Source organism: Mixophyes fleayi, chromosome 1 (genome assembly GCF_038048845.1).
Source record: "Mixophyes fleayi isolate aMixFle1 chromosome 1, aMixFle1.hap1, whole genome shotgun sequence".
In the NCBI taxonomy this organism is placed as follows: domain Eukaryota; kingdom Metazoa; phylum Chordata; class Amphibia; order Anura; family Limnodynastidae; genus Mixophyes; species Mixophyes fleayi.
In genome coordinates, this window is record NC_134402.1 from 341,635,482 (window position 1) to 341,650,423 (window position 14,942).

General features: G+C 41.6%; 1 protein-coding gene across 2 annotated transcripts in view; it reads right to left on the reverse strand.

Moving 5' to 3' along the window:
- Positions 1–12,587, reverse strand: part of GNB1L (G protein subunit beta 1 like) — a 28,786-nt gene extending 16,199 nt beyond the window's left edge. The window contains exons 1-3 of one of the 2 annotated variants that reach the window (XM_075216542.1): positions 12,501–12,587; positions 11,896–12,032; positions 10,039–10,164 (exon numbers count right to left, since the gene is read on the reverse strand). In XM_075216542.1, coding sequence (XP_075072643.1) covers positions 10,039–10,164; positions 11,896–12,011 — 242 coding nt within the window. In that variant the 5' untranslated portion in view covers positions 12,012–12,032; positions 12,501–12,587. The remainder of the gene's footprint in view (positions 1–10,038; positions 10,165–11,895; positions 12,033–12,500) is intronic. The other variant, XM_075216533.1, reaches the window with a different exon arrangement.
- Positions 12,588–14,942: the final 2,355 nt, after the last annotated feature.

A 14,942-nucleotide genomic window follows, 5' to 3' on the forward strand; every position in this document is an offset into this window, starting at 1 on the left:
TAAATATCCCTTGAATACAAAGTCTTTGAAATTATACAAAATGACTAGCAAAAAAAAAAAAAAACAACCCAAAAAACATTATAAATTATTTTCTAACTAATGTACCAAAAATCTGTTTGTATAAAACATGTAGTTAATGATGTTAATAACTTTCAGAATCTGAGTAAGTTTCACCTGTACAGATTAACTTGAGAGTTCACCTGCCAAGTACCAGGCCAACAGGGCAACTAAAAAAAAGAAAATATCCCAGATAGCAGGTCTGGGATCTCTAAATGGGGACATCCCAAAATGAACTAATTTGGGAGATATGATTCCTAAGAGGAAACTGCTTGCAGAACCTTTCACTCTGACCTTGCTTCACCTGAGGTGTGCACACAAAGTGTGACCAAAGTTACTACCTAGTCTACTGTGCAAACTTCAGTGCTTCAAAGGCCAGGAAGAGTCCATGGGGCCCTAGATAAATAGAAATGACAGTCTGCCAGATAGCACATATGCCAGCCTAACAGCCAAACACCAATTGAAAAATTGTCACTCTGGAAGCAATTATGCTTTCTAGAACCCTCACAAAGTAATATCAGGCAGTAAGCAGCTGAATAAATTCTAATTTATGAGAAAGCCACAAAGTACCTTAAGACAAGCATGCAGGAACAGTACAGAGCAACACCATACCCATGTTAAAGATGGTAAAGGAAGAGTGATCAGATATGCCAGCTCTGAGTAGAAAGCCACCCATCCAGGAAAGAACATTTCCAGATAATGTAATAAGTCTTGAATGATATCAGCTTAGGGACATGGAACATTGTATGATTTATGGACTGTAAAAGACCTTTGAATCACAAGATCAAGGCCTCAATATTCAACTACCACAGAGTTTACGCAAACAGGCCCACCATGTCTCCAGCAGTACCTCCTTCCTCTGTGCTCTGGGAAACAGAGCCAGCATATAAAATAGATAGAATGAAAATCAAATGAAGCTCCCATGGTAATGATGAGGCATGACTAAGATCCTGTAACTGGATACATTATTGGGGTGCATTGCGATTTAGAGGAGAAGCCCTGCAGGTCCACATCAGGATTTTCCACACGTCACCAGTTGAGCAAACACTTATGGATGTAGGTCTAGTGTTTGAAACTTTTCTCACCCCTTCACAAGATTTCTCTGAGGAGCTCAAAGATGGAAATGAGCAAGCAGAACAACCTCCACTGGTGGGACTATGGTTCCAATTGCCTGCAAAAGTGAGCCAAAACTGAACAGGTTGACTGAAGCTGTCTGACAAGGCTCTGGAAACTGGTTGGTTGAAAGTAAGACCTGGAGAAGATCGTAATCAAAGATGATGCCTATGAATAACACCTTGGTGTATCTCGATGCCTCTCCATTTACTACACAGTCAAGTGGACATAAACTGTTGCCTATTCTAGGGGGGGGGGGGTGGCTCTAAGGAGCTGGTCGATGAGGTAAGGAAGGATTGCGATATTTTCGATGAATGTGAGATCCAGAGGTGCCATCATTTTGGTAGCAGATGTTAGTCCAAAACAATGAACTCAAAATTGGTATTGGTCCTTGCCCACCACGAAACACAGGAACGCCTTGTGCACCCTTCATAGGGAAATACGAAGGTAGACATCCTTAAGTGTATAACAAGGCGTTATAGTCACCACTGGTAACAAGACTGACCACACGGACTCAATCTCCATTAAGAAGATGTTTAGGTCCATGAGGTCCATAATCAAGCAAAATTAACTGTCCCTTTTGGGTACTGATGAGACTGAAATAGAAACCAGAAAGAAATAAGGGGTGTTGTGACAGACTAGAAAAACTAGAAACCAATATTCTGGAGGACACATTAAGCACTAAAAAACATTAAAATGTGTACCAAGAACCTCTTGTTTATTACAAATATTATATTATAATATAGTACGTACGATATAAATATTTTTTATTGTGCTTATTATGTTTTTAGTGCTTAAAGTGTGTTCCTGTTTTTTGTTTTCTTGAAAAACAGACTAAACTCAATTAAATGTGCCGGAAATGGAAAAAAATCACCTTGGCCCAGAGAAGACACTAGTTTAATCTAAACAAGGCTTGTATTCAAAACTTCTTTAATGTTATAAAGAGTAGAAAGAAGGCGTGGATGCCAGTAAAGTGGAAAGAAAGTATCCCTTCAATTCTTTAAGTAAACCGAATTAATGTATACACCTTTTTTGACCTAAGAAAAGAAATATAAGACAAGGTGCTCCTTCAGAAAAATTCTGAAAAGCGGTTTTAATAGCATGAAGCCATATCATGGTCCTTATTGAATTTAGCTAGTCAGTAAGGCTATGAATAAATCAGAAAAAAAATAAATGTAGCATAAGTTTGAGAATCTGTCAAAGAGCATTTCCACATAGGTCTGAAAAATAAAACACAACACAAAAAAACCCTCAACAATTCAGTATTATGCTGAAATTTGCACATATCTGTCTGGGTGTGCTATTTAAGGGTATAAACTAGAATTTTAAAAAATGCAGTATTGGTTCAGCATTCTTCTAAGGAAGAATAAAATACAAAACAATGATACAATCAATGGTGTCTAAAAGTAGAAATCCTAGAGAGGAGTGCCAATCAGTTGATGACTAAAAAATAAAGATTAGCTGACTAGCATTATATTATTCCCTCTGTGAACAAGTGGAGATTACACACACTAAATCATGTGCACACGCTCTACATATACACTATATGGACAAAAGTATTTGGCCACATCTATTATTGAATTAAGGAGTTTCAATCAGACACGTTACCAGAGGTGTATAAAATCAAGCACCTAGTCATGCAGTCTCCATTTGCAAACATTTGTGATACAAAAAGGGTTGTCTAGAAGAGCTCAGTGACTAAATGTGGTACTGTGATAGGATGCCACCTTAGCAATAGGATGGTTTGTGAAATTTCATTTCTGCTGGATATTCCACGTCAACTGTAATATTATTAGAAAGTGGAAGCATTAAGGAACAACAGCAACTCAGCCACAAAGCGGAAAACCGCGCAAAATCACAGAGTGGGGTCAACAACTGCTAAGGCACATGGTGCGTAAAAGTCGCCAATGCTCTGCTGATTCCATAGTTGAAGAGTTCCGACCTTCCACTGGTATTAATGTAAGCACAAAAACTATGCGGCAGGAACTTAATGGAATGGGTTTCCATGGCCGAGCAGCTGCATGCAAGTATCACATTACAAAGACCAGTGCCAAGCGTTGGATGAAGTGGTGTAAACCACACAGACATTGAACTGTGGAGCAGTGGAAACGTGTTCTTTGGAGTGACAAATTACGCTCCTCTGTTTGGCAGCCAGATGGGCAAGTCTGGGTTTGGCGATGCCGGGAGAATGCTACCTGCCTAACTGCACTATGCATGAGCCTGGTGGAGGAGGGATAATGGAATGGGGCTGTTTTTTAGGGTTTGGGCTAGGTCCCTTATTTTCAGTGAAGAGAAATTTTAATGCTTAAGTGCACCAAGTCATTTTGGATAATGCTACGATTCCAGCTTTATGGCAACAGTTTGGGGAAGGACCTTTCTATTCCAACATGACTGTGCCCCAGTGTACAAGGACTACAAAGACATGGTTTGATGAGTTCAGTGTGGAAGAACTTGACTGGCCCGCACAGAACCCTGACCTCAACCCCATCGAACACCATTGGGATGTACTGGAGGGGAGATTGCGAGCCAGGCTTCTCGTCCAACATTAGTGCCTGACCTCAGAAATGCTCTACAGAATGAATGGGCATAAATTCCCACAGAAACACTCCAACATCTTGTGGAAAGCCTTCCAAGAAGAGTGGAAGCTGTTATCACAGCAAAAGGGGGACCAACTCCATACTAAAGTACTGTATATGTGTTTGAATACGATGTCATTACAGTCCCTGTTGGTGTAATAGTCCAGCGTCCAAATACTTTTGTCCATATAGTGTATATATCCAATAAATGACAGACAAAACGTACATAAAAAAAGGACTTTTACTGACTGTAGAGCAATTATACATGTGGGCAGGGAGTTTGCAGTGGAACTAACCACCAGTTTGTAAATGTTGATTGAGAAGGTTGTGATTAACATAGGCAATTCCAAACTAAGCACTAGAAATGTCAAATGCCATGATAAAGCAGACATTATCTTTGACTCTCCCTCCCCTACACAGCCCATGTGCAGTATTTTGTGTAAGATCACACTGCGCATGCCCAGAAACGAACCATACACCAGAGAAAGAAGCAGGGCAACTTCATACCTGTGTAATACCTTTCACTTATGCTCACAATCTACTAACCTGCAATACTACAGACTCTTCTAACTGTAATTATTATAGTATTATTCATAGCCGTTTGTGTAATATTGTAATTGTGTACGCTATTCAACCCTATGTATGGCGCTGCAGACCATTTTTGTCGCCTAAAACCACACAATAATAATAATTTGCTAACTAAGTGTAAGTGCTGAAAAGTTTTAAAAAGCTTATCTCCTAAAACTGTTACTGAGTTGCTGATGTCTGCACTTGGCTTTTCCATTGCATTATTAAATAAGCCAGAACACTTCTACTGTTCTTTATATTAATTTATCAGAAGGTTCTGGCGATTATTAAATCAAAACAGAAATAAAAAACACATAGGGGGAAATTCAATTAACCGCAAAGTGTGTCCGGAACGTCTGTGACTTTGAGGCGGAGATTTGACAATCTCTGCTCATGCTTCTTTGCACCTGGAAAATGAATCTCCCCCAAAGCTATAACACTCCATTCTCAGGAACTTGGAGAAGTATGTTACCACATTATAAGGACACTGCACAGTCTAATAACTAGATATCTTTTTTATTGATAACGCTAGTAAAAAAACAGGTACACACAATGTGCAAGGCCCCTCAACCAAAACAATTTCATAATTTCATGTGGTTTAAACGCCGTCAATAGGAACGTCTAGTGCACACTGTAAACTTTATTTATTCAACATGATTTTTAACTGCAGTTACCCATGAAAAGGACATTAATTTAGGGAACAGGTGATTTCCACAACAATTATTCTTTCTCAACTCTGCAGCTGATTATTCACTATGCCAAATGAGCACCAACAGCTTCATCTGTGAGAATGACATGGAGGAGGGTGCATACTGGCATTCGCTCAGCACTACTTTGAGTCTGATTAATAAGGAATAGGCTTGCAAAATGGAAGGCTCTTTTTGTGAATTACTTTTAACTGTAAAGTAGTTGCAGCTGATGGCCTAGGACAGTGATGGGCAACTTGACATAGCTGGAGGGCTGCACAAAAGGACCTTCAAAGGGGCCACACAGAGGAAGGAAGAGAAGCACACTACACTCCCTCCCTCCTCCAGGTATGCAGAGTGACCTCACTGACATGTGCAGAGGAGGTCACATAAAGCGGAAGTCAGCTGCCCCAAGTTCTGCCTCATTAAGACCACAGGCAATCAGCATATGAAGGCCGCCGGTTGCCCAACACTGGTATTATAATTTATTTATATAGTGCCAATCATATTATGCAATGCTGTATAAAAGATATGTAGTCATTCATATTATTCCCTGCCCCATTGCAGCTTTCAATCTTAATCCCACCCCCCCCCCCCCCCCGCACACACATGTGGTTCTATTTTGAGCCAATTAACCAATCAGTATGCTTTTGGACTGTGAAAGGAAACTGGACCATCCATAAGACACCAATACATATCCATGTTTTAGGATATAGCTAAATATTATACTCATTTTACAAAAATGATGCTAAATAGAAACCATAATTTGCACAGCAAAGTAAGCAGGGCTGTTCTAAGAAATAATTATAACTCCTGAAAGTGATAATTCTGTATACTAAGAGAATAGCAGAAAAAGTAAAAAAAACAGAACGATAACAATCAGGTAACAACAAGGCAACAATGTGTCCAAGAGAAAGCAGAGAGATAGGTGACTGAAGGCAGCTAAGTTGAGGAAGAAACTCACAAAAGATAGATTGTATGAAGTTTACAAAGAACAAACCTGCACCTTAGACTCCTGCTCCTGTATTAAAATTAGCTCCTCCAACTTTATAATCAGAACAAAAGGACAGTAAAAATAAAATGGCTGCCTTATGGCTACAGAGCCCAGTGATCAGCCAAAAACACAGCTGCTTCTGTAGATAAAAAAAACCCCGACACTAATAATGATATCAACAGTGACCAAGGCCAATAACACACCAAGACCAGACAAACTGCTGAGTTATGATCACATGGCTGCAATGACATAAGTACAGCAGAAATGAGGTGACAGCAGACTTATCAGGTACATGAGAGATACCCTTTTGCCTTAAATGTCAATAGACTGGCAAAGGTGTCAGAATGGTAGTTATTGAGTCTCGCTGACTGCAATCCCAATTACTATATGATGCCATTATTGGTATTCTGTTCTTAGTGATTTTCACTCTAAAAACCACATTGTCCAAATTTTAATTCTCTGTATGCTGAATGTAAATAAGAATATGTTCTTATTATGATTGGAATAACTTGTACTAGATGCCAGATTTAATTCAGTAGTTTTAAAGGTGATTATTTAACTACTGAATGACCAGAGGGTGATTGTCTCTTTATGACCAGAAAAAAGTTTGTTAGTTTCACTTGCAAAAATCTGTTTCTCTGTCTTTCAAAGCAAATGGGGGGGGGGGGCTAATTAGTATCCATTGTTCTCACAAGACAACTCCAGAAGTTTGGTCTACAATATGGCAGGGGAGTTTCTGTGGAATAACAGCTCATCGCCACTCCCCTCTCCAACCCCCTAGTCCAGGACTCACCAATGTTTGACAGGGAGAGACCCGGGAGTTTGCCCAGGGAGGGAAAAGCACTGTGGAAATTTGACCCTAGATATAAAAGAGCCACTCCAGGGGGGAGGTGTTGTTCATTATGGGAAATGATGGCTGGTAGCTGCAGAGTTGCTAGTGGCTCTACCAGTGAAATACATCGGCAGATCCATGCGTCGTCAACTCTGGACAGCGACGTGACTAACTCCTTAAGCTAGTGGGATAAGGGACAAATGATGTGGAGAACCTGCCTGGCATTTATTTACTGTGTGTACATAATATTCTAGTGATTGTTTTTGTTACAATAAACATACTGTTGTACTTTTCTAACTTCATTTGCCTGAGTGACTATAAAGAACCTTAGAAGGTACTGGGTAGGCTTCCCTGGCCTAGAAAGGCCACCATGGGTGGCCAGCCAGAGTGAAGTGGGTAGAATTAAGCCAGAAAATCCAGTATCTTCACAGCTGGGAAGAAACTATTTTTTCTTAGGGGGTCATGTCAGGGCAGGGTGGACCTAATACACATCAGTGACCTGTTAATGTAAATATTCCAGAGAAAGGTAGATTGGCTCTCCCCTTTTGGGAAGAAGTCTGAAAGTGATGGTTTCCATGGCACCCCAAATAAGACACTAATTTTGTATTGGAATAAATAGCAATGGGATCAGAATCATATTGTTCCCAGACACAGCACTGAACTTGGAGGCAGTTTAGGACAACCTGATTCCAGTCCTAGTTGGAGGGGTCCCTAAAACCAGTGCCGTAACTAGACATTTTAGTGCCCTGGGCGAGACAGGGCACCGGCGCCCCCCATCTAAGTGGGAGTGACATTTGCCAAGTGGGTGTGGCCAACCTAATGTGGGGATGTGGCTAGCACTTTACTGAATGAATTCTTTTGTATTGCTGTGTAGTTGGTAGCCTCAAAAATACAGGTGTAACCTATACAAATTTCTCTCACTATAGGGAAGAAATATAAGAGCCCTTGGCTACACCTGTATTTTTTGCAATAGACACTATGTGGAGGAAAATAGAAATCATAGATTATGAATATGAAAATGACAAATTTTCTATTTCCTGTACTTTACACGACATACACTATATAAATTTGGATTTTTAAATACATATAAACCCAGTGCTGGAAGTGGGCTGCAGGATGACAAGTAAGAGGAATAGGGGAGAAGATGGTGCAAGGGGGGTAGATGAGAGGGACAGGGGAGAAGGTGGCACAGAGGGGGTAGTAGATGAGAGAGCCTGGGGACAAGGTGGCACAGAGGGGGTAGTAGATGAGAGAGCCTGGGGACAAGGTGGCACAGAGGGGGTAGTAGATGAGAGAGCCTGGGGACAAGGTGGCACAGAGGGGGTAGTAGATGAGAGAGCCTGGGGACAAGGTGGCACAGAGGGGGTAGTAGATGAGAGAGCCTGGGGACAAGGTGGCACAGAGGGGGTAGTAGATGAGAGAGCCTGGGGACAAGGTGGCACAGAGGGGGTAGTAGATGAGAGGGCCTGGGGACAAGGTGGCACATGGGGGGGGGAGTAGATGAGAGGAACTGGGGAGAAGGTGGCACAGGGGGGTAGATGAGAGGGACTGTGGAGAAGGTGGCACAGGGGGGTAGATGAGAGGAACTGAGAAGGTGGGACAGGGGGGTAGATGAGAAGGACTGGGGAGAAGGTGGCACAGGGGGGTAGATGAGAGGGACTGTGGAGAAGGTGGGACAGGGGGGTAGATGAGAGGGACTGGGGAGAAGGTGGCACAAGGGGGTAGATGAGAGGGACTGGGGAGAAGGTGGCACAGATGGGGTAGATGAGAGGGACAGGGGAGAATACATAAATGCAAAATACCAAAAAATACAATACCAAAAAATAATCATTATACATTTTCATGTCCCCTGCCCCCATAGATTTTGCTTCCCCACTACACTCCCTCAGTTTTTGCTCCTGGATGGAGCACCCTATTTCCTATTTTTTTTTTTTAAATATATATTTTAATTACAATATAACATTTACTTACCTATTTTTCTTCCCTCCTGGATGGTCAGCATAGCAGTCAGCAGTAGATGCAGGGGACTCACTCTCTCTGCTCAGCAATGGCCGCTCCTCACTTTCTTTTCAGAGGGGGGGGTGGAGCGGAGCACAGCATCCTGGAAGGGGAGGGGGCGGGTCCTGACAAATAACTTTATACACACTGTCTGACAGACAGTGTGATCATTCTTTGACCAGCCACCACACTAGCCCCTCCCCTGACTCGCGGCACCCGACCCCCCCTCCCCCGACTCGCGGTAACCGACCCCCCCTCCCCCGACTCGCGGCACCCCCCCTGCATGAGTCGCGGGGGGGGGGCAATATTTTTTTATTTTATTTTATTTTATTTTTTTTAGATATTTTTTTTTTACTTTGAGCCACAGAGGGGAAGGTAGCGGGCGGCTGCTGCGCCCCCTCGGGCTTGCGCTCGGGGCGACGGCACCGCCCGCACCACCCTAGTTACGGCTCTGCCTAAAACCATTATGTTCCTGTGGCATTTATACACTATAACATTATGGTTGTGAATTTAATACCTGTTTAGAATAATGGTACTTGCTGTTTTTTTTTACATTTGTCCCATAAGGTGTTTTATGATTTAGAGTGTATAAATAATCATAGAATGTCATATTAAATTTTAGCTCTTGAAAATTGTGTCCTGCACACTACAATTCCAGGAAAATGAATATTTGGATTCAGTAATCCCAAGATGTGGGTTAAATCTTGAATTCACTTACTAAAGTAATTCCCTAGTGAACAAGGCAGCAGTACATTACAAACAATGACACTAGCAGTGAGATAACTATGCTAGACTCTATCCATGTAGGCTCCTATACGTTGTTCACAGGGCACAAGCCCCACACACCAGGGACTTAGATACAAATTATCATAAAACACAACAAAACACTAAACTACATTCTGATAAAAACGTGTTATTGAAAATGTAAGCATCAGATACTTTAAGGAGTCTGTGGGAATTTGTCCATACAAAACTAAATAAAAAAATAAGTTCCATGTCAGCCAGAAGAAAATCAGACCTCTGTATGGTTAAAAAGAGAAACAAACACTGGTAACTTTAATGGCTAGCAAGACAACATTATAGATAATCATTATATATGCTATTACAGTTTTGGAGCTAAAAAAAAATCACAAGCACAAAGATATAAAGAAATACTCATCAGAAGCACCATTCAAAGGTAAAAGGACAGCCTGGAGGTATGTGTGGCTTTATTACCTCATAAGACAGTCCCTATCATGAAGAGTATGAATCCAGTAGACTGACTTGCCATCATGTCCATTTAGCACGGTCTCCGCTCTCCGCGTATTTAGATTCCACACATGAATCTGCCCACTGGAGGATCTGGGTATAACAAGTCAGAGACAAAAGATTTTGATAATTTTAAGAAATATTTCTATTTCCAAAGTTGCCCACATGACTCAAGTGACAGCATCAGTATCCCATTTGGCAATACATGAAAGTGGCCAAATCCAACAGGTCTGGCTATTTTGATGATAGGGCACAAGGAAGTCTGTTAAAGTAGCCAGTTAGAAAAGAGCACAAGTTATGAAATTACAATTGTGCTTCTGAGAAATGCCTGCACAGTTTGAAAATGGTTCGGGAGATCCAATACGACTTAATGCTTAATTATATGTTGCAATTGCTTTTCAAATATAAAATAAAAGCACAATACATTTCATTCATAAGCCATTTCTTGTTCACTGAGTGATCATGTGGCATGGCGATCTACATGACACAGCTATTATGTTACTACCTTCTCTGACATAAATTTTAAATGCGTTAGGCAGACAACTGCCAAAAAGATTAATTGACATGCGCAAAAGAGACCCAATTGTCTTTAATTGGCTGATTCTAATCCTGCTGGTTTGGGGGCAGCACGCATACATCAATATAGGGACAAATTTCAGATACGAAATGCGAGTATTGTATAGTGACCATAGCGGAAATCTCTAACCCTAAAGTGTGTGATTACAGAGGAAATAGCTTGCCGTAAAGTGGCACACATAAGGTTATTTGCAAACATTGCTCAAAGGTGCAAACTAAAAACATAGCAAACAACCAGCAATTAGCTTTTTTAGGTTTAGTAAAAGTCAGTATCTGATTAGTTATTATGGTTTTGAGAAATGTTAAATAACCCACAATGTGAAACTTTCAACTTCTATCAAGAAATAGGATTATTTGACACACAAAACAATTAAAATACTGGAATTTGCACCGCGAATATAAACATAAAATCAACTCGCTTGCTGTATGTTATAAACTGTAAATAAATATCAGAATTCAACAGTTTATGCAAACAAAATCATATACATACCATAAGATTTCAAATATGTGATTGCATAGCAACAGTGTGATGGTATGAGTGGGTGAAAAAAAACACCACGTGCAAGTGGATTGGCATTCCAACTCAGAGATTATATTCTGGTTTGCTAACACATGCAGTTTTCTTCATAGACATATATACACTGTGGGCTTCATTTAGAGTCGGACGCAATGAGCGTCAGACTTACATGAAAGAGTAGGAATGGGAGTGCGCCGCAGCTTGGTAGAGTATCACGAGTGGCATGCAACCCCAGTTGCGCCCCACTCGTAATACCCTACCAAGCTGCGACCAGTTCCCACAGCTAGCTAACTACTTGTGCCACCTAATTCCTGCCGCACTTTTTCAGTCTTATTTTGACATGTGTTCCACCTGCGTCTTGATCCAACTAGGGTATTTTTTGCGGGTAGACGCCCATAGTATCTGAATTATTCACGATCACGCCTACATAACTCCGTGTTCCCTCGTACTGAGACGCAAGTTGTTGCAGTGTACACTTGCGTCTGAAAAGCAGACGGAACTGCAGGAAACTGTTGCTGACTGCGCATGCCCCATCAGTGGAAATGTGCAGGATGCGCCTGAAATGGACTTTGCGTCCGACTCTAATTGAGGCCCTGTATGCCTTAGCCTGGGATCACGCTGAACTTGAAAAAATAAACTTTAATGTTTGTAATTATTCATTTTAAATCAACCTGTATTTTAGGTACAGCGGTGCTATAATAAAACCCATCTGGACATTTGTTACTACTCACCCAGAAAATAGAAGGGGTGGACATGGTTTATCAACTTTACAACTGAAATGCAGGCAATTGACTTCTCCACCAATACCTCTAAGATCAAATGCTGGATCCGGGGGTGGAGGTGGCATCTTCAAAGTGGTCAAATCTAGCTAAGAAATAAATAAATATAAGTGTGAAACCGTGTGAAGACTACATGATGACTTTTACAGAGCCCATGGAATATAAACCTTTTCTGTGAAATAACAACTGATAATTAGTACTTTGTTCACGTTGGCATTTCCAACAATTGATAAAAAACAGAAAGCTGGTCCATCACCACGGTAAACCCACAAATATCTGTAACTGAACAATGGAATCGTTCTTTCATTATAAAATAGACCTGCTAAAGTGCAAAAGGCAACATAGCACAAAAGCTCAAAACAGGTATCACCCCTGGTGAAGAAAAACCTAGTATAATACTAGGAAGCAAAATAATTTTCGCGCAGGATTAAGAATTTTAATTATTACTTGTGCTAGGAGCGCATGAATAACCCTATTACACTAACACTAAACATTACTCGTACGTGGCTGGAAAACAGCGCTATAGTTTGCCCGCAGTGATATTACAGACATATCACCTTTATCGTATTAACCCATGTGAGCACATTGCTTCCCCCCAGATCGGGACTGTTGTGTATTACTACAAACCGGAAGTTACCGGTGACATTCAGACCCGCCCACCCGCCTGAAAACAGCCAATCGCCGACATGCCTGAAACCCACTAATAGCAGAACGGTTATCAGGCGACTTCTTCCCGCAGACTCTAGTAGGCGCACAGTGATTGGCTGGTAGCAGTGCCGCTCTCTCTCTCTCTCTGTCAGTCTAGTACAGTAAGATACAGACGCTTCCAGCTGTAACTGTGAGAATAATCATCGTAACAAGAAGCGGTCAAATTATGTGACAATCTGTCTTCTGATTTAGTTTGCAGTATCATAATTATACGATGATGTTAAATGAGCTACGTAGCTTGCTGCTGGAATACAGTAGTCCATTGTAAAGCCTCTATGAAGAGATAGGCAAATTATTTACAAAATAAGGATTCTGACAACAATAAAGATGGAGACTGAGGCCACATGGAAGTGCTTGTAAGTGCAAACTTCCCAATTTGAGGGCGCTGTTCCGCTTTCCCAGTCAGTACAGCTTTGTGACGCGGTGAGAAATTTTGGGAGCAGCCGTGAATGGGTTGTTTGGAGGGGAGAAGAGTACAGACAGCCAAGCATTTCAAAAGCACTATGCACGCACCTGCAGTGTGGTGGCCATGTCCCCATTGTGAAGTGACTGTGCCAACTGTCCCCATGCAATAGGCAAACATTTGTTTCGATCTGCTCTCACATTGGGCTGAAACTAGGGCTATGCGATAGGGGCGACCGCCCAGGGCGCAACACTGAAGGGGGGGGCGCAGTTTAGGAATATTTTAGGTTCATTTGGTTAAGTTTAGTAGAGTGAAAGCTCTAACTGCCTCTGGCGACCAAACTTTAGAATTTTTAGAGCGTTTAGTCAAAGCAGTGATTGGTGCCACTAGAGAAGAGAATTCCCGAATGAATTGTCTATAGAAGTTAGAAAATCCCAAGACTCGCTGAATTGCTTTAAGCCCGACAGGCTGAGGCCAATCTAAGATTGCTTGAAGTTTCCCGGGATCCATCTGAAGACCAGAGCCAGAAATTATGTAACCCAAGGCAGGCGTTCACATTCAAAGAACACATTTTTGAAGTTTGCAGAATAATTGATTCTGCAGAAGGCGAGTCAGAACTGTAGATACATGTTCTCGATGGGACTTTAGATCAGAAGAGTAAATGAGAATGTTGTCTTTATAAATGACCATGAAACGATAAAGCATGTCCTGAAAGATCTCTCATAAAATGTTGGAAAACTGCTGGAGCGTTACATAACCTGAAGGGCATCGCCATATATTCAAAATGGCCGTCATGAGTATTAAATGCTCTGCCATTCATCCCCTCTTTTGATCCGGATTAAGTTATAAGCGCCCCGTAAATCCAACTTGGTAAAAACAGAAGCTCCTTTAATTCTGTCGAAGAGTTCAGAGATTAGGGGTAAAGGATATCTATCTTTTATCGTGATCCAATTAAGACCCCTATAATCAATACATGGGTGTAGACCTCCATCTTTTTTCTTGACAAAGAAAAAAACAGCCCCAGCTGGAGAAGTAGGTTTCCTTATGAACCCTTGTTTTAGGTTGTCCTCAATATAAGCAGATATACCCAGAGATTCCGGCATAGAGATAGGATATACTCACGTGGATGGGTTTTGTCAGGAAGCAATTCTATTGCACAGTCCCAAGGCCGGTGTGGTGGTAGCTTGGAGGCCTCTTGTTCACAGAAGACATCAGAAAAAGAGGCATATGGAGCAGGAATATCATCAGGCGTAGAGGCTGGGAGTACAAGGGTTTTTTTCGGGAATAATCACTTTTTGTAAACGGGAATGACAACATGAACCCCAGGATAACACTTGAGGCTTCTGCCAATCCAGTGCTGGAGAGTGTGTTTTGAGCCAAGGTAGTCCCAAGATTAGAGGCTTAATAGCTTTATGGATAATTAAGAATGAGATGGTCTCAACTTGCAGAACACCAATTTTAAGAGACACAGGCACAGTACGAAATTTAACTGACCCGCCCACAAACCGACTTCCACCTATAGCGGTAATAGCGATAGGTTGAGGATGGGAAATGGTGGGTATGGGTAATTTAGCAGCAGTCTCTGCAGAAATAAAGTTCTCCGCTACGCCTGAGTCTATAAGTGCTAATAAGGAAAGTTGGTGATTAGACTAACGAAGGGACACCTCAATCAAGAAATCACATGGAGAAGTACACAGGTCAGATGTTTGAACAGCAGAAGGAAGATCCGAGGAGAGTAAACAGCAGGCAAGCCGGGTCTGGTACACAGGTTAGAGTCAGCAGACAGTAGAACCAACAGGACAAGCTGAACTCCCGGGAGTCAGTAGGTAAATAACCTGTTACTCTGACACAGGTTTAGCGTCAGAGCCTCTCTTTTGTACAGGAAGGG